Below are 20233 nucleotides of genomic sequence, written 5' to 3' on the forward strand. Positions count from 1 at the left end.
TTTGCTCCGTGGTTCAAGTAGACGTAATATTACAAAATTAGTTCGTGGACAACCTGAACAGAGCGTTGGCTTTGGAGCTCCAAAAAACAACGACTTCAGAGCGCCCCGGTCACCGCTTCAGCAACCCGGGGCGAAACAGTGACAATCTGTTCTCCACTTTGACATGTCACGAGCTACATGTTTGTTGTGCGGGATATCACAGACTCCACCACGGTCCTTGTGCAGCAGAGTGCAATGTCACACGTGCAGTAGAGTAGCTTGTTATTGAACTGATAATGCAATACTTCGGCCTGCAAGAGACGCTCATCAGCTTTGCTTTTTTACGCGGTCCACAAGAGCGTGGCATGCGTCCCGCAAAAACAATGGTTGATAGTCACACACACGGACTTGGGGGGAATAAACAAACACGTCACACGTACAGTATAAGACCTCCCTCTGGCCGTCGCTGGCCCCCTCGTCTACATCACTCGGGCTAAAAATTATTGCGAACAATTGTTAATGACAAGAAAGCGACAGCATTATGCTTCCCGTTTGTGGTATTGGCCTTAACGCGTACTTCGAAATGCACGTCTCAAATAAAAGTGACGCGGAATAACACGGCACTAGATGTAGCGCAATACACGAAAAAAAAAAGGCAGCATATTTACTTTTTCATGTTTTGTTGGGCTGCCACTATCCCTTAGCATAGCCCGTATCCACCCGTATCCACGTCTTTCCACGCATTTTGGTCAGTCGGGAAATTCAAATGCATACACACGCGGCCAAGATTCACTGTTTCCACAGAAATGTGGACACAACACCTCCTTGGCACCACAGCTGCTCGAAATCTGGGTCACTCACCAACGAACTCGAGCACAACCACAAGCAGCACACAACACAACAACTCCGAAGAGCTCCACGGTACACAGAGAACGATGCAACATTCGTTTTTTCTCGTCGAAGCGCAGTATAGTGCTGCAGGGATTGCAACGCCGATGCGAACGCGCTGCCGAAAGCCGCCGTCAGGTTGCGCTGTGTGCCACCAGAAGTGCACAACGCAACCAGCGTCGTCAGCCCGTTGACATTTGCGGTAGAACTTCCAGGCCTTGACGAAGTTTCTTCAGGTAGCGGTGGCTCAGCGCGCCAAACTCGCACACATATTTACGCACTGATCGACTATCGCGCTACCCGCGCTATCCGGAGAAGACGCCGGATGTCATGTGCGCTCGCCTCGCGCACATGACATGAAAAGACACAGTGGCGCCGCGAGAAATCCTAGTGGCCGTCCGTGTTGTTTAGACCGCCGAAACAGCAGCCGCGGCCTGCTGGTCACGCCACCAGATTATATTCTAGTTCACTATACTAGAAATATACTAGGCACTATGCTGCCAGGGACGCGCAACTAAATCTGTCTATGAAAAAAAATAAACGCCAGGCCTGCGCCGAAGGCGCAGCACAGTCATAGCGAAAGTTAGAAGAGCGGCCTTTCTGAGAGTTTTACTCATTGGGTAACTACTGCAAGCACACTTGCTTGATACCCACTAGGGCAATAATAGATTTTTTAGGTAGTATTTTTTAGGTAGTATTTTGAGTAGGCCGGCATTCGCTATGCTATTCTTTGTCGCCCCGCCACGGTGGTCTAGAGGCTAAGGTACTCAGCTGCTGACCCGCAGGTCGCGGGATCAAATCCCGGCTGTGGCGGCTGCATTTCCGATGGAGGCGGAAATGTTGTAGGCCCGTGTACTCAGATTTGGGTGCACGTTAAAGAACCCCAGGTGGTCAAAATTTCCGGAGCCCTCCACTACGGCGTCTCTCATAATCATATAGTGGTTTGGGACGTTAAACCCCACATATCAATCAATGATATTCTTTGTCAATCTTCTTAGAAGCATGGTATGTGCTAAACACATGAAAGGAATTTATGTGCCAATTGTTCATGCAGTGGCTGATGACGATGAGAAATTGTGGCTGAATTGAGTATGTGCCACCGTTACTAGGGGAACAATAACAAGTTTTTGTAATGGGTTGGGGCATTGGACGATTCACTCGTTACGCCATTCGCATTGTGCGACGACTGGTTGTTCTTCCACTGTTTTAAAATGCTTTATAAGTCGTATTAACGCGGTTGCTTTGGCGACATCAAGCTTGCCTAAGGCAAGTTCGCCAACAGGTCGCATGCATTGGCGTAGCTCAGTTTGATGCATATTTGTTTGTGAATGTTGTATGTACACAGGCAGTAAAAAAAAAGTTGGCGTATATGGTGTTGTTAAAAATATCTTTCCGGACGTCCTTTCTGTGACGGAAAGTTTATACAAGCTCAGACGAAGCAGAAGCTTTATGGACTGCAATAATGCATTCATGTGCGTCGCATTGATACAATATTGCACATGATCTTAGTTTCAATTGTGCTATGTGACCAATTCACTCAACTGAAGAAAGTATCGCACTGCTCTTTCGTCCGCTGGGCGCGCCAACAGATTGTGAAGTCTTCTGGTGACGTCATCGCAAGAGTGACCACCGTTCTTATTTTTAGTTTGTAGCGATGACGACACACTGTCCAGTACACCTTCGTACGTGACAACATAGCGCGTCGCTTCTTCGCCACCGACCCTTTACCATATCTCGTGGAGTTGTGCTAAACGGCCAAATGAACTTGATCGCTTACAGCGTATGTATAGAATGGAAAACTCTTTGGAGCAATGGGAGGCACTCCTCGCTAGCTCGAACCCGGAGGTGCAACTAGCACTCCTGGACCACGTCCGGCAGGCGGCGCAAGCCAGTGAAGCCTTGGACATGGGGCCCCACCCATCTAGCTCCTGAACCCCTTATTTTGCAGCCCAATAAAGTTATTTCTCTCTCTCTCTCTCTCTCTCTCTCTCTTCGTGGGGGGTTCGCGTTCACCAAGTCCCCGTAGCTCAGCATTTCTGGCGCGTTTTGCACTGCAACGCGCGTGGCGTCTGCACCATCGCCTGAACGATGCGCAATGCACGAGAATACGAACGCAAGCGAAACAGAGGCTAGATTAGTGTCCCTCTCCCTCTTTCTTCGTCTCTAGCCTCTCCCCTCAAACCGGCGAACACTTGGAACTATCGCTTCACCCTGTCGCCCATCGAGTGCGGGACTCGGTAGATGGATTTCAAGCTGTACGGTTGTGTTGTCTCGCCGATCAGTTGTTGGTTGTCTCGCCGATTAGTTCCACGTCCTCGGACTCTTTCAACCGTGTCCCCGATCTTTCCTACATATCTTCTTTCTGTCGCTCATGTGCTGTGAGGGCTCTGTTTTCTTTATCTTTCTACAATTCCTTTTATCCCCTTCTCCCCTCCTCAACAAGGAGCTTAGCCGTGTCGCCAGATTAGGCAGACAGAAACTAGCTTGTTCTTTTCAACTAAGAACCAGTCAATTCCAACCAGTGGTTGGTCCGTTGCCATGTGCTGTGTCGCGCTGCGCTGCGTGTGCAGCGCACTCAATCAGTCATTCCCGCCACGGAGCGCTGCAAACGCTCTCCCCGTCCGCTCCCCTCAACGTATACCGCTCTTGTGAAAACCAGCAGCGAGATCAGGTGCATAGTCGTTTGCGTCCTACTTCGAAGGAGCTTCGCTCATCACTTCTAGTCGTACATGGAGCTCCGTTTTATTTTCGAAGTTCAACTAGTCTGTTTTGCGTGCGTCTGTCTCCAAAACTATTTGACAGCGAAAGCCGTTACAAGATCACAACTCGAGTCACGTGCAGTTGTCCACCGCCACCGCCGGTGTCCGTAACAAAAAATTAGAAAAAAAAATCTAGCACCAACGACAAGTGGGGCTCGAATCCGGGTCCGCTGTGTGCAAGCCCAGTATTCTACCACTGAGCTATAGGTATTTTTTTCTTTTTTGCCTTGCATATCAAGACTGTTCACATTATTCACAATACATATATTTACATATTGGTCAAAATACAAGTGCGTCAGAAAATACACCCACAGAATTCATTGAGGTACCGTAAGCTCTTAGCTGACTACTGATCAATACTTGGGAATTCCATGACCACTACTCTCCTGCATCGTCCGGGTGACAGGGCGCAAAGTTTTCGATAGAAAAAAAAATGGTAGCACCCAATGACGCATACCACAATGAATCAGGCTTTCGCAAACACCGAGGCTGCAATGCACACGCGATGAATTCAACAAGTTGTAAAAAACGCTGAAGCTGCAATGAGGAATAGGAAGACGAGTTCACCTTGCACACACACGACGCCTACTACTAGGCCAATCCCCAGCATTATATGGGCCATGAGAGGAGGAGGAGGAGCGCGGCAATTTCAGGTAATGAAGATTACACGAAATAGTGCTACTTAAAAGTACAATGATTCGTAATTAACGTTACATTAAAAATCATCGCAAAATTATTTTAGCTCTTACTAAATATTAATCATACATTCAGTATGTATGATCCACACGACTCATGGCCGATCCCCCAGAGTGGCAATGATCCAAGGAGCATCATCATCGAACGTCGAAGGCTGTATATCTCAATAAAACATATAGTGCACTCTGATACCATGTGCTAAGATTGTGAATATGTGTGAATTACGTGCTTTGTAACTAGGCTATGATATTTATTATATGTTTTAATCTGCGCAAAATATGATGTGTATTTCGGCAGTGATGCTCTCTTTTCCTATTTTTCACTAACTTCTCTGTTTAAACTATATGCTTAGCCATTATGATATATTTGTTGTATGTGCTCTGAAATGATGTGTTCCAGTAGTGAAGGTTCTTTTTCTTATGTTTCTCTTATGCACATTTCTGTTTTATATGAGTCAACTCCACTCCTGTAATAGCCCGCGAAGGGCTGACAGTATCAATAAATGAAAATGAATGAATGAAATGAAAATCTCCGCTTAACTGTCAAGGTTGAGCCCCCCCCCCCCCCCCCCCCCGTCCTGCATTCCAAGCTTACCAGACCGCAGTCGCTGGCTCTCCGAATGCTGCAAGCAGGTTCATTCCCGCCTCGTAGCGTGTTCAGTCACTTTGCTGAAGGCATAGACTCAAGATGCCCTAGCCGTGGGGCGGATAGTTGCACAATCGCTCACAAGCTCTGGCAGTTCGCGACGTTGTATACGTAGCGCCAAGTTCACAACTATAGGCTAGGAGGATTCGTTTGGAAGATAGCGCCAGGACGGTAGTTTTGTCGATCGGTAGGCCAATCCCTGTAGGCTCTATACACAAAGAAACCTCCGAAGGCCTATAATGCGCTCCGTTATATATTAATACCTCAACGAGGTGTTTAAGGCCCAATCCTGCTCCATGCCACAGGGCATTCTAACGCGATAGCGTTAATGTGATCGTTTCGCCGAAATTCCGAAGTCGGCATCACTGGTTGTGAGCAAAAAATCACCAGCTTGTGCGTCACCAAAAAATCGAGAAAGATGCAAATAAATAAATAAATAACAAAAATCGGGGTTTGAGAGGGGATAGAACCCGGGTCATTTGCGTGACAATGTACGAACCCAAATTTTGTGAATGCAGTTAAAATAAATTTCCCTCCTTGGAAATGCAGTGAAAGAAACATGCATCTTTTACTAACACACGCATACTGTATACGTACTTCACAGTACTACATTAAATATAGCAGTACTAATGCGTGGTACAAGAGTACATTGTCATCATTTTCATTGACCTTGTCAATGAACATTGTCATTGCACCTACTCTCAAATATGAGTGCGTTATTCGGGACCCGCACACTGAGGAAAAAAAAAGAAAATATATGCCATAGAAATAATTCAACGTAAATTTTGTAGGTTTATATACTTCTAAGTACCATATGACAGACCCCCCGACAGCTATCACGAAAAAAAAAACTGATGATGACATCTTGAATAATAATACAATAGCTTCAGCTTCATCGCACAATGCTGAAAAAAAAAGTTTTCTTTTCATTTAAAAAAGCCAACGTTTTGCACTAGAGGCCTCTACATTCATACAACAATTGACGCCACGACTAAGTAAAAATCGCCATGCTTTGTCATTCCAGACATGTACCAATACATTTAAATTCTCCATTTTTCCTCGGACCATTACAAACTGGAACACCCTGCTGTGTGAGTCACTACACATTCACTCCGTCGACTTCATTACATCAAAAACCAAAGCACATTCCTTTTTCGGTTCGTACTTGCAGGAATATCGGCACAGATGTAATACCAGCCGTTTACACGAATGTGTTCATGTACTAATACTTCTGTTGCTGTGTCATGTGTTATATGCGCGTGTATGTATTGGTGTAAATAGTTTTGTGCCCATATACTTAATCAGGTCACGAATAGCTATTGATTTACGCGCTTAAAATGCTGTTGATTCTGAATTGATATATACTTTCGTGAGCAATATGAGTTCGAGCACGCGAGCGTGGCGGATATAGCCTCGAACTCCACATCGGCTGATTCGCAGCCGCCGCTGTGGGAAGCGAAGTGGAAAGGGCGGCGCTCTTCTGGTATCTGTTGACACTCCCGCCTAGGCATCGCTGCTGGGAAACTGACTTATTCCATGTTAGTGGCTGTGCGCGGTGATATGAACTCCCATAACGCACACAGACACACCGAATCACCCACGTAGGCTGTGACGTAATGCTGCCATGATGCCATTTATTTCTTTATTTTTATTTTATTTACAAAATACTGTCAACCCTCCTTGAGGGTTATTACAGGAATGGAAAAGATACAAGCTTTTTACAAGCAAGGCAATGCAGTGGCAATACAAGGAGCGTACATAAGAAACGAACACAAGAGTAATGACATCATGATGTGCAAGCATCGCGATCATGGTACTAACTAATGCATACATCATACGGGCATAGCAATACATTGCATACAACCAAATACAGCCATGACTGTAATATAGGCGGTGTTGGAAGCGCATTTTGGAGCACGTGTTTCACTTACTTTGTTTTTCGCGCATTTTTCTTCATGTTACCGTCGTCGCTAGAGATTACAACGCTATCATCTACCGTTTGCCGGCAACGCTGGCGAAGCGGGAGTGCCAACAGCCAGTGTAAGAGCTCCCCTCCTTTCCCGTTCGGTTTCTGGAACGGCGTCGACGTATCACGTTAACTTAGTTTTGATGCTACTTGCCACGGGCTCGCGTGTTCGAGCTCATATTGCCCACGATAGTACACCCGTATGTATGCAAGTATTAGTTTTGTGTGCACGATGCGTGCGTAGACTACCGATTTTTGATTGTGATTTTGATTATGACTACTGATTCTGATTATGTTGCCACTCCTGCGTGTGCTCTGATCAGGGCCTGCAGTATTCTGTAAATAAATAATAATAACAATCAGGCATCAGAACATGCGTTTATTATAAGCTTCATGAAAGCCGCTCATCCACTACACAAGGTGCACACGTTACGGCGCCCATTCCCTCAAGGTCACGTATAAAACAAGTTCGAAAAGATTTCAAACACCAAGTGTTTGAAGCACACACTAGGGACAGGATATCGCCATCGCGTTGAAATTAAGGCGAAGCTTAAGGATCCCCCGATTTTGCAATAAAGTTCTTACTCACTCACAACACGTCATGACCATCTGAGGCGGTGTGGCTTGCCTCGGTGATCGATGGTAAACTACACTCTTTGGTGAGGCCCCCGAGGTCTTCCAGTGCCATCGCCGAGAACACCAGAAGGTATTCCTCGAGCAATGGACCCCTGCTAGCCAAGCCATGGGCACCAGTAACAAAAGCCATTGGACAAGTAAGGTTTATTCCCATCAAATCAAATCGTGAGGAAGGGGGGCAGTGTGTACGTCCTGTGCTTTAATCACAAAGCTTGCGTTGAAGTTACAGAACGCACGAACGACGCTTCGCTCACTGCAAAGGCCGCGTCTGCGAAAGGAATGAGCTGCTATCTAGAAGAACCAAATTCAGAGCACGGGTGTGTGTAGTCCACACCTGAAGCACGCTCCTCAAACACAAAAAAGGGACGACTGTGCCAGTGGTTAGTTCACACTCATCCTGCGTATGCCTGTACATACAATCGTTTCGTGCGTGCTTTGTGTTCGAGCAGCGCGCTGCTGGCGTCGAGCTGTGTCAGTCGTTTGTGCATGCTCGTCCCGTGTATTTATTTTCGTGCGTCCTTTGTGCTTGAGCAGCATGCTGCAAGTTTCGCGCTGCTTACCGTTCTTCGCGTGACATTTCAGTTTGTTGCTATCGCATTCATCGCTTCGCCCTTGTGTCGCAACTCTAACTTATTTAGTGTAAGAGCTCTGTAAGCACGTCGAAGCTCACTAAGGAGGTAGTGCTAATCCTTGTCATCACACGTAGTTCTTGCTGTCTCGATTAACCACATTCTTTGCCTTTTCCTCTTCCCCAACAGTAGCCTCTTTCGCATATGGAGGAAGAGTATTTCTTCCTCCGCGCTTTCGCAGACTGGACATTTTATGGTGTGAGCGAATATTTGCCGCAGACGGTAAACTAGACAGGCAAGCGGATATGAAGCCATCACGAGTTCCTTTCGAATTATGACGTATACCCAGCTTCTCGCGTTGTTTGGCGTCTATAAAGTCAAAGTCGTCGCAGGCTTGTTTTAGCACGCTATATCTCAAATACAAAAGTCAAACTGGTTCGCTCGATTCAGGAAAATGTATTTCGGTATTATAGGTAGAATGCTTTAAAATACGCCGATGTTTTTTAGCTTGCGAAGGTGGGGGCGAACCTAAAGCCTCTTTGCGTTGCTCTTTGTTAAGTATTAAGGTCCTAATGTGATCAGAGAAATTTTAGAAAAAGATGGGACAAGCAAATGGACACCCAGCCGCGCTTTGTGCATACTCGGGCAGGGACTCTGACCATTCTGGCGGATTAGAGAAACGCCACACATACACCAACAACGCTTACGAGTGAATACGAAAGCGGCAAAAATATGCTCCTCATTAGGCGTAAGGAATGTCTTAAAAGGTAAAAAAAAAATAAACATGGAATCAACGTGTCGGAAGCTAATACTCACCTTTGGCCCGGTGGTTACTTCATATCCTAACAAGGTATAGTGTGAAAACCCGCTTCCTCCGTGGGTTTTCTTTGAAGCGTGCAGTCGAACGTTCGCGGTATCGTACAGGGGATTCCACCACTTCAGTCATCGTGTCTACGGATACAACAAATGAAAAATTAATGGTACGAAATAGCCTCCACAAAGAGTAATAAATAAAGAACGAAACGATTCGTATAGAGCATACCCACAGCGTGTGACGTCACGCTCCGAGGTCACCGTGCACAAACGTGGTGATGAACGGCCACCATGACGGGACGTTACAGTTTCGCATTCCGAAGCCCAGCACCCTACTACGATCTTCGGCAGCACAAAGTAGTTGTTAGCCCCCAGCGTACTAAACTTGCCCAACAGTTCACGTTCGCGCGACTCACTGCGAAATCGCATTCTCAAAGTGGCTGCGCGTTTGCGCGCAAGTTACACATCGATAGATACACGGCGTCACATGCACGGACAACTTGAACAAAAAGCGAAACTGCGCTGCGCGTGTGGTTAAATCACCAACGCTATCCTCCGTTCTGATTGATTGAACCCGAGGGGGTGGAGAGGGTGATACGCGCGCACGTTGCCGGCTCAGTGATGGCGCGCCAATCGCAAGCAGCCGACAGCATCGTCGGTGATTCGCAATCAGTGCATCTATCTCGAAGGCAACTTCGCGGTCTTCGACCGAGATACAGACTGGGTGTGACGCGAGACAGCGTTGAAAGAAACATTGGTTGACGCTGAGCGCGTTTCTTATCTAGGGTATAGGCAGCGTAACCGCCATAAGTGGCGTAGCCAGGGGGGCTGCAGCATCTCCCCTCACCCCGTTTTATCCTTCTTTTCCCTCTTTCTTGTTTTTTGCCTATGACACAAAGAGCTCAAGATAACACCCAACCAGATCTGCTTGCCAGACCAACACTTCTTACCAAAAAGTTCAGACAAAAAAAAAAAAAAAACAGCCTAGGTTCCCGACCTCCGCCCCGCTGCGTTGGTTTGGTGGGTAAGGTGCTCGGCTGCTGACCCGCAAATCGCGGAATCGAATCCCGGCTGCAGCGACTGCATTTTCAATGGAGGCGAGAATTCTGTGGGCCCCTGTGTTCAGATTTGGATGCACGTTAAAGAACCCCAGGTGGTCTAAAGTTCCGGAGCACTCCATCCACTACGGCGTCTCGCATAATTATATGGTGGTTTTGGGACGTTAAACCCCACATATCATGTTCGCCTCCGTCGGAAATGTGGCCCCGCGGTCGGGATAGACTGCCGCTTCTGATCTGGCGGGTAACTATATTAGTGATAATAGTAACTACATGCTGGAACACCTAATTGTAGGCTATGCTACCAAACTGAGAATATAACTTTTTTTTTTTAATTTCGCATGCCGCGTGCTGTTGGGACTCGGTGTACACACACGCGCGAAACTCCGAATGTTTTTGAGAGTACACTTTCGTCCTTGTTTATTTTAAATTACAATATTTTGAAAAGACGCGTCAGCACTTCTAGCTCACCACTTTATCAACGAAGTCTCCACCGCTTTGAATTCTCTTGAAATGGGTAGGTCCTCCTCCGTCGTCAAACAACGTCGGGGTCTTTTCACTCGCAGTAAAGTTGCGCCGTACTTGGGGGTGTCGACGCCGGCAACATATCGCCGCCACTCGTGATGAGAGCTGTCATCACGAGCACGCTCGTCCGCTGCGCACCCTTCGACGAAATGAGCGGGGCAGCGGCTCGCTCCACGGAGTGCGCGTGCGCAGTTCACCTCTTTTTTGAAGAAGAATGGCAATTTGGGCTAGTTGGTTTGAATTCATGGTATTGAGGGCTGCAGCGCGAGCACGAATGTGCTAGAAGAAACAGACGAAAGGCGAGGCACGGAAAGCAAAGAGGACAACACGAGTGCTGTAGCGCTCGTGTTGTCCTCTTTTGTTCCGTGCCTCTTTTGTTGTTCAGCGCTCGTGTTGTCCTCTTTGCTTTCCGTGCCTCGACTTTCGTCTGTTTCTTCTAGCACATTCGTGCTCGCGCTGCAGCCCTCATTCACCTCTCCTGTCACCTGCTAGTGCGCTGCGCCGAAATGAGCGGATCAGTCTCTCGTTCCGTAAAAACGCTGCTTCTCGCAACGTGTTGCGCACGCGCAGTTTGCGTCTCCGATCTTTCGCTGGGCCCGCTCTACAACAGTATGGTGCCCCACCTGCATTTGGAACGGCGCTATCGTAAGTGATGAATAAGATTTCAGCGTACAAGAAGTTACGGCTTCGGTGATAATGTGAACAGACGCAAGTTAGTGGGCTCAACGAATGAGCGTTGACGCCAACTGCGCAGGCGCGGCACGCTGGCGCAGCCAGCGTTTTTACCAACGTTGTTTTTTTTTAGGGGCGAAGCTCCTTAGGGCGTGGGCTGTGCGTCCCCTGTAGCCTGTATGTAGCCACCTCTAGTTTAGTTCTTGCAGTGTTCACTAGATGGCGGTACCGTCCCCTGTATGCAGGTGGCCAAACCAAAAAGAACTATCGGTTAAGAAGAAAGTGAAGGAAACGGAGACTGACATGTGGAGAATGCGCATGATTAAGAAGTCCGCACTAGAGATCTATCGAACGTTTAAGCAGGAAATTGCCAAGGAAAGGATCTACGATAATACTCGGGGTAGTTCTCTACTGTTTGAGGCCAGGACGGGAGTACTGCGAACCAAGACATATCGGGCCAAATACGAAGGGGTAGACACAGTATGCAGTGCGTGTGGAGAGGAAGAAGAAACTGCCGAACACTTGATAATGTTCTGTAAAGGGCTTCACCCTATAGTTCAGGATGATGGCGCAGAGTTTTTCAAAGCACTGGGGTTTAGGGACCGGGAGGGCAAAATAAATTTTAAGCGGGTAGACTTAACTAGACGGAGGTTATCTGATTGGTGGCTAAAGTCAAAACAGGAGTGAAAATTAAACTTTTCACTGCAAAGTACGAATCCTCAAACTCTTTTTTAAGAAAAAAAAATATAGTTTTTGGTTCATTAGTTATTACGGCTTGGTGGCGCTAGCCACCGCCCGATCTAAAGGGTACAGCCATATCCATCCATCCATGTAGCCACTTCTAGTTTAGTTCTTGCAGTGTTCACTAGATGGCGACGTCGTCGTCTGCAAAGCCTTGTAGAATGAAGCGTGCGTTGTTTCGTTCGATGCGCGCGCTCGCATGTATGTGTGTGTGTGTGTGTGTGTGTGTGTGCGCGTGCGTGTGTGTGTGCGTGTGTGTGTGTGTGTGCGTGCGTGTGCGTGTGTGCGTGCGTGCGTGTGTGTGTGCGTGTGTGTGTGTGTGCGTGCGCACAGGGGATGCCACAGGGGATGCGAGATGGGAAAGGGCGGTACTTGGAGTGTTCACTAGATGGACGCACAAACGGATGGACGGACAGACAGACTAGCAGACGGACGGAAGGATGGATAGACGCGCGGACGTACGGTCGGATGGACAAACGAACAGACAGACAGAAGGATGGATGGACGGATGCACGGACGGACGCATGGACAGATGGACGCACGGATGGTCGCACGGACGGGCTGGCGGACGCTTCGCCCCATTCATCATCATTTACTCCGTGGATATGCTGTGATTTTTTTTTTTACGGAGCGGCAGCTTGCCCGCTCATTTCGTCTCCTCGGCGAAGCAGCGGACAAGCGTGGAAGCGTTCTGCAAGCAACGCCTCTGCTCGATCGACAGTAACTTGTTCAACACGTAGCACAGCAATGCGATCCGCTTTATCTCCGCTCAAACAAGCGGGGCATCGCTCAGCTATTACTATTTTGTCTTGCGTTCCGCTTCCCTTTCTGCTCCTTCGCGGCGCGGCTTGGCTAGCACTCAATAACGAAGTACAAAACCTACGTAGTGATAGACTAAATTTCACTAGTTACTTGATTTTAGCCGACAATCAGACTGTTTGTGATTCAGCGGTGCGCTACCTGTCGTAAACCTCAGTTCTAGGCCGAAGAATTGTTTTTAGGGTGCGCTGGCAAGTCCGTTTCATATATACTACCGAGTAACATATATGAGGCGTTTTTTTTTTTCTAAAAGAGCCAGATGCACTTTAAATAAAACTGAACAAAAATGCACTTTTTTTTTTCTACTCATAACATGGTTGTGCCTGCTCAAACAACTTTTTGCCAGTATGTTCCTCTCCCTTCAATACCACAAATATATAGTGTGGCTAAAATCTACAGCCAAGTATCGTCAGTATTGTGGAGTAAAATTTATATTTGGCTCATATAGATTGAAACATTTCACTTGGACATGAATTAGTTTGTAAAATAAGGGTAAAACGGTTCGAATGTACGCTATATAGCAATATTTTGCGATAGAACTGACATCATACTTTGCTTCCGTCGGTGCCGTGTTTCGACGCATGGACGTAATGTCGATTAACACACTTGGAGAACGAGTGGTTCTTCTTGGCAAAAAGCGCACTATTACGGACTGTCGTCAGTTTTTTCTTGTTCCTGGCATCTATGGAAGGCCTTAAAAAGTGTTCCAGTTAATTTTATGCCACGTCATTTCTTACTACTTCTTTTTCTTTAGAGAACAGATAGACGCCCAGTATCTTTATTTCATGCCTATTTTTATTTCAAATATACCATGTTGGGGTGAACGGTGGACGAGATACTTTTGTGATAGAGTCTAAAAGAATCGCGTAAGAGGCAAAAAGAAGTAGGCAAGTCAGCCGCTTACTTTTTACAATCGAGTTATGTCATTGAACATCGTGTCCTTCAGAAAGTGTCAACTCGTGCTAGAGAACCTAATTCTGGAACGTCAAGACGATAACAGAGCAACTAAGACACAAACGTAACATTTCGGGTGGGACCATGCATTTTGGTTGTTTTGATCACGTTTGTTACCACAGTGCCGGTTTAGTGAATATGGCTCACTTTTATTGAAGCAGTTAGAGTACATGGCTCATTTTTTATTAGAAACTGCCTTTCTGAGCTCATGCTACAATAATGAATTGAGCAATTTCGATTACAATTGTTCTAGAAATTGAATATACTTAGGCGTGCTTTACGGTCCAGTGAAATTTTGCCTAGTTCCAGTTTCTGGACTTGGCTATTTTAGAAAAAAAAAAAAAGAACGCCTCGTATCTTTACTTTGTTATTTTCAGCGCCCACCTGCAGTTAGGCCTTCACGTTTTATGCTTGAGAGCAGTATCACTGGTCGCGTCATGCCTCGAGTGGCGTGTCGATGACGATAAATTTGAGCCCAAAAATTAAAAAAAGCCATTCATTAGGCATCCTGGCAAAATTTTTACCATATGTGAAGTGCGAAATTCCCGATTACAAAAAATCTGGTGACTCATATTCACTTACAAAAGTAAAAGAAAAACATAGTGGGAGAGGGCGGGAGCTACGTTAATAGCGCCATTTACCAAGTGACTGTTTCCACTCTTTTTAAGTCCAGGAATGCATGGCTTCTTCAGGGATAACGTTGAAAGCGAGAAGCACTTAAAATTCCCTGGCCCGTTTGTCATACTTGAACGTATGATAAGTTATCAGTTTACATGTTTTTTTTTGTACATTGGTGCGAAATATTAGTACAGTCTAGGTAATTTATTATATCGCTCCAGGCCTTTTGCCTGGCTAATGGTTGTACATTGCTGTATGCATGGCAGTTCGATAGCCATCGAAGATTTCACTGTTAATTTCGCTCGTGCCTCCCTGAACACTCAGTGCCATCGAAGATGTCACGTTCACCATAATGAACGTCAAGTTACGAAATAGTAAACATAACGAATACAGTTCGATACGAAGCAATACAATCACGAGGCAGAAGCGCTCCATACCAAACGACATTTTATTAAAGAAAGAATGTATCTGGCAAACCGAACATAATGAAGTGACGGTGGGAAAACTTTCTTTAGGGTGTAACTATTTAGCCTTTTCTGCTGCAAAATCGGTCTTGAAGCTACGTGGTTTCCAACTTGTTTACAAACTCTCAGCTTTCAGCAGCTGCTTCCACATCCCTTTTGCGAAACTCCACAGCTTCATTCTCGAAACCAGTTAATTGATAACGAAACAACCACAGATTCTAGTCTCCGTCAAAAGAGCCCAAAACTGCATTCTGTACACTGAGAATCATAGCGGTAAGCTTTTCATTGGTGCTTCCCACGCGTCGCGAACGTCTGTACACCCGATATTGTACTTACTTCGTATGACTGTTCGTTTATTGTAACTCCAATGTACCTGAGAGGGTAACACGATGCAGAAAAGTACGTAGGCCTCACCTGTCCTGAGTGTTTACTTTTACTCAAGTTCGAAAAACAATTGGAGCTCACGCAGACTAAATGAGGAAATATATTTTGCTCTCAAGGCTCAACCGTACTCAGACTCAACAAAGTTTTAAATGGACTCGCACGTGTTAACATAGTACTCAGCTGGACTCCACAAGACTCACGGCTTGACCTGAGCCCGAGTGGATATGAGCGAGTCAACTCATGAGCCAGTTAGCGTAAAATTAGCTTTTTTAATCATGATGTCCGTTCTCACTAATTCTAATATCTCACACAGATATAGGCAGAACTTCTTGATCTCGTACCTTCAAATACGAGTTATCAGTGGTTTCAATCCAGCAAGAACATCCTTATGAAATACGCGATTCACACGAGGTATTTTTATGAAGAACTTCCCGTGAGTTTGCAGATAGAAATCATGCACTTCCCCTCTCTCCACCTGGTGGTGCCTGAGCTCTAGTGCCTCGAGGTATGTGCGTATACTCTTCAGCATAATTGTAAGCCTGTACAAGGTCGATAGTAACCTTGAGAATGAGTATGAACAGGATCATGTTCGCCAATAAAAGGTGGAGCTCATTCGGACTAGCTGAATAATTGTATTATACATATTAGACTGACTCGGACTGAGACTCACTAAACTTTTCGTCAGTCTGACTGATTACGACTCAAACTCATCTAACATTCACTCACTTGGAGTGACTCAGACTAACGACTAACGGCCCGATCTGAGCGAGTCCACTGTTGAGAGAGTTTGACTACCTACGGCACCCGGGGAATCTTGACGTTGCATTCCAAGAACTCTTCCTACCTTTAGTCCCGGAATGTCGGGGATCAATTAGGGCGTGCCGTTGTGAGAAGGATGTCATCGTTTCGTTTTCCTGTTTGCATCCATAGCAAAACTTGTTTTTTTTACGGGCTCAACCATTCTATTTGGGGGAGGGAGACAGGGCCACTCTGCTTTATGACTGTCCCCCCCGCCCCCCCCCCCCCAATGGCGAACCTCGCACGTCTATAACTCACCTATGAACCCCGCCTACACTAATAACACCAACAAGCTCACCCAGTTTTCGCACTCTAGTTAGCGCATGTTGCGTTTGCATTCGCTGTCGCTGAATGGGCCCAAACCGGAAGAAGGTAGTAGGAAGAAGTAATATGCTTCAATGCGATACCAAAGCCAAGTCAGTCTTTCGCGCGGAACAATGTAAGACGCGCAAAGGCGTGCACCATCCAGCTCGAATTTCTGTCGTCTCGAGTCCCTTGCTCTCGGAAGGCACGGAAGGTGACACGTAGGTCCACGGACGGCCTAGAGGTTACAGATCGTCGACGGCAACGCGAGCTTGTGCGCGGGGCACTTTCTTCGCGTCCAGCACAGCGAAGTCTTTGCCCGGCACGTACTCCAGGTACTTCTCGACCAGCCGTCGACCCTCGGTGTCCGGAGCCCAGTCCGAGTCTTCCACTTCGAGGACCTGAGCGAACGGTAAAGTTTGATTGTACAAAGTCCTGTTATTGTACCACTACGGCTACACTTTTGATTGCAATGAGGATTGCAGAGCACAAGCACAGCGAAGGACACGCCTTTTGCTGCGAATTCAGACAGAAAGGAAAACGCAGGTGATAGAAGAAGCAGAAATAATCTTTCAGCAAACACCAACCATAAGTGAAGAAACAGTTCTAGTGCAGCGATCGAGCGAAGTTACTCTCATAAAGATACAAAAATGAGTAAGCAATTGATTAATTGCACGATAACCAAATGAAAAAAAAACGTGTTTACAACATTGGTCGGTGAACATTAGTTGGCGTAAAGACAACCAATCAACACTACTTGCCGTTCGACACTGCTAACGAATTCTGGTAGTACACAAGTGGCTACGACAGTTTAAGTGATGTGACTGAGTGAAACAATCCGAAGCTATACAGAGGGAATTAGTTTGAAGCCAACTTACGCGCCTCGGCCTTGTCTATAACGCAATGCGCAGAAAGCGTGACGAAACGCGAAGAGCTAATTAAAATCCGCTTCCTGGGTTTATATAAACTGTCAGTCCCCTGTGGCACATACTCGCATACTTGTGGCACATACCCACCCGTGGTATACGGGTATGAGTCGTATGCGACTGGTCGAAAGCATTTCACGACATATGCGACAGCATTGACGTATTATTCTTGTCATGATCAGCGAGTCACATTCGTCAAACCATCATGTCCTCCCCTACGTGTTTTGGTTTACCCCAAGTGATAGATATATAGATAGATAGATAGATAGATAGATAGATAGATAGATAGATAGATAGATAGATAGATATAGATAGATAGATAGATTCGCTACAGGAGCGTGCAGTACGAAAACAAATGCTTGGCGTTCAATAAAACAAAATAATGATGACGATAACACACGTGGCCTCAATAGCCAATCACATACCATCACGCGCTTACAGCGTTGCTGTCCGACGGTTTTCACGGTACGGACTATTCAAGCGTATACACTTTTAGGCGAATGTACACCCCAACTGGTATACGACGATCGCGGGGTGACGCCATACCTGTCCTGCCTCGCTGTCCTGTATTCCGGCGAGGCTCTGCAGCAGCGTGACGCACTGTCCCTGCTGGCAGTAGTACGCGGCCCCCTTGGACTTGTCGAAGTGGCACCGGGTGCCGTCCGGCAGCACGCCCGTCTCGTTGGTCTGCTCGTTCAGGAAGAACTTGGCCGCTATGAACGCGTCGCCCTTGTAGCCGCAGTGGATGGCACAGGCGCGCCACGACTGGGCTGCCGCGTAGTACCCGTACGAAAAAAGTCATCACAACCACCATCATCAGTTTGACTACAACCACTGCAGTACAAAAGCCGCTTCCGTGTTTGTTTAATATAACCAGCCTTATAGACCTTTTCAAAAAACGCCTCCCTGGGCGCCGCCATAGTCTTCTTTGGGCTGCGCAAACTGTCTTGACCACTGAAAAATGCACTGACAAGGCTGCGCCCTTGGTCTTTGTACTCCCGCGCGCAGCCCATCATGGCGGTGTTCTTTCCCTCCTGTGAAAAGGTGTATGGACTGCCCATAGGCTAGCTACTGGCACGTTGTCACAGCAAACGTGTTTATTTCATCTGTCCAAGGCACCTTCTAGCTAGCTCTATCGCTTGCCTTTTCGTGCAACCCAGTTTGTTACTCTTAATTACCAGCGGTTATCTTGTCTTCTCGCCATGTTCTTGCTACAAAATGTACCAAGCACTGATTATACACATACGTATGTGTTGACCAGCTAGGAAAGTACTGCGATGTAGAACCAATAAAGGAACACTAAGTTTAAGACACGGCTTCCATGATAAGCTCATGTAAAAATGAGTACGTTGTTCGCCTGTTACCTTTCACCACTCCTTTAGTTTCTTTGAAATGCGTTGGAACTAACAGAGGCCAGAGCATGAAAAACAAAGCACGCAGTTTGTCTGAAGCCTTCACGTGTTTTAACCTGCTTTTTTGAAGCCTTCGAATATTTACTCACATAATACTGACACTGGCTAATATAGGCCAAGTGTTACCTAATGATGACGCAGTGTTTACACGCCGACTAAAACAGTGTTCTTCCTGCGTAACTGGCCTATAACGATCGAAGCCGGATGGTGGAACCTACCTGCGCTGTAAGGAACCTGAGTGCCCCTGGGTTTCAGTTCCGGCTTGAAGCGGGCGTAGAGGGCGCATTTTTCGTCTATGTACTGCTGGTTGGTCTTGGGATGCACGCACTTTGGAGCCTGTAGTGCGAAATTTCGACATACCGAAAATCAGGGACTTGCCTAACCTAATCTAACCTGCTTGTCAAACAAAGCACATCGTTGAACACCATTAGAGGGTCTGTCACCTTCTCATTGGCGTTGACGTCACAAGGCCTCATCCTAACGTTGTCACCCTCGCATCCTTCCAGCGTGTTCTGCCTCCTGCAAGAAAGCGTGGACAGAGTTGAAAGGAACAGGAAGGTACAGCGCTACTGACACACGAGCGTTGATTAACGATTTGATTTATTTTGCACCAAAATAGCCCAACCAGGTGACGTTGAATCTACTCGAGTGTATTGCGGACCAAATAAAATAATGTCGCACACTCACTAAGATAACCTTAAACATCTGCGAAAACATGACAAATGATGCATACGTTGTCGAACAAAAATGGCCGTGTGTGGTTCAGATACACAAAGCACAGAAGAACAACCTGAACCCCCCCCCCCCCTTTTTTTTTAATAGAAATTTGAACAAAATAGTTCCGACTGCCCAGCAAGGCCCGGTGGTTCCATTTCCGGAAATAATGGCGGATACCACAATATGACAATGAAGAGAACATAAGCGATCCAGAACAACCTATTGACAGCAGTATGTAGAACTTTTATTTTTTTTTTATTTTGAGGACACGAAGTGTCTTCACTACTAGTGTTAGCCTAAAAAGGAAGAAAAAGTCACATGACGAGTGGCAAGACCAATCAACGATTTCATGATGCGAACACGCCTACTGCAAGAAGTCTTGCTATAGCTTTCATAACATTGCACGTGATGTATCAATCGGAGTGCAATAACGCTTGCCTTTTGTAATCGCACTACGGAGTTATATTTATGAACACTACCTTCCGGAAACACTTGTGCTGCTTCTCTGTTACTTAGACACGTGAAACCGACAAACGTGTCCGCGTAAGAAAGAACGTTACCGACGACACTGACCGTGGATCGTTGCACCTCCTCTTCATGTGGACGAGCGCCACGCTGTGCTGCAGGCACGGCTGACTGCATTCGCTCACCGTTTCCCACTCGCTCCAGCCGCCGGGAACGACGGCCAGGGACTTCGGGAACGGCACGCACTTGGTGCCCTGACACCACTGCACACGCCATCAAGCATGTAGTAAGTCATGAGCGTCAACAACACGTACTGGCGATCACGAAGGTGATCTGGTTTTGCTTTGTCTGACAAGCATGACAACCAAAAGTCACGTTGATCAGGCACTCCCCCACCTCTCCCCTTTGAAGTTATCTGTACACAAC

General features: G+C 46.7%; 1 protein-coding gene across 1 annotated transcript in view; it reads right to left on the reverse strand.

Moving 5' to 3' along the window:
• Positions 1-16359: 16359 nt before the first annotated feature.
• LOC119181841 (uncharacterized) overlaps positions 16360-20233 on the reverse strand; it is a 43601-nt gene continuing 39727 nt past the window's right edge. The window contains exons 15-19 of the mRNA XM_075875112.1: positions 19916-20070; positions 19069-19144; positions 18844-18961; positions 17760-17983; positions 16360-16688 (exon numbers count right to left, since the gene is read on the reverse strand). Coding sequence (XP_075731227.1) covers positions 16533-16688; positions 17760-17983; positions 18844-18961; positions 19069-19144; positions 19916-20070 — 729 coding nt within the window. The 3' untranslated portion in view covers positions 16360-16532. The remainder of the gene's footprint in view (positions 16689-17759; positions 17984-18843; positions 18962-19068; positions 19145-19915; positions 20071-20233) is intronic.

This window comes from Rhipicephalus microplus, chromosome 10 (assembly GCF_043290135.1).
Source record: "Rhipicephalus microplus isolate Deutch F79 chromosome 10, USDA_Rmic, whole genome shotgun sequence".
Lineage (NCBI taxonomy): Eukaryota > Metazoa > Arthropoda > Arachnida > Ixodida > Ixodidae > Rhipicephalus > Rhipicephalus microplus.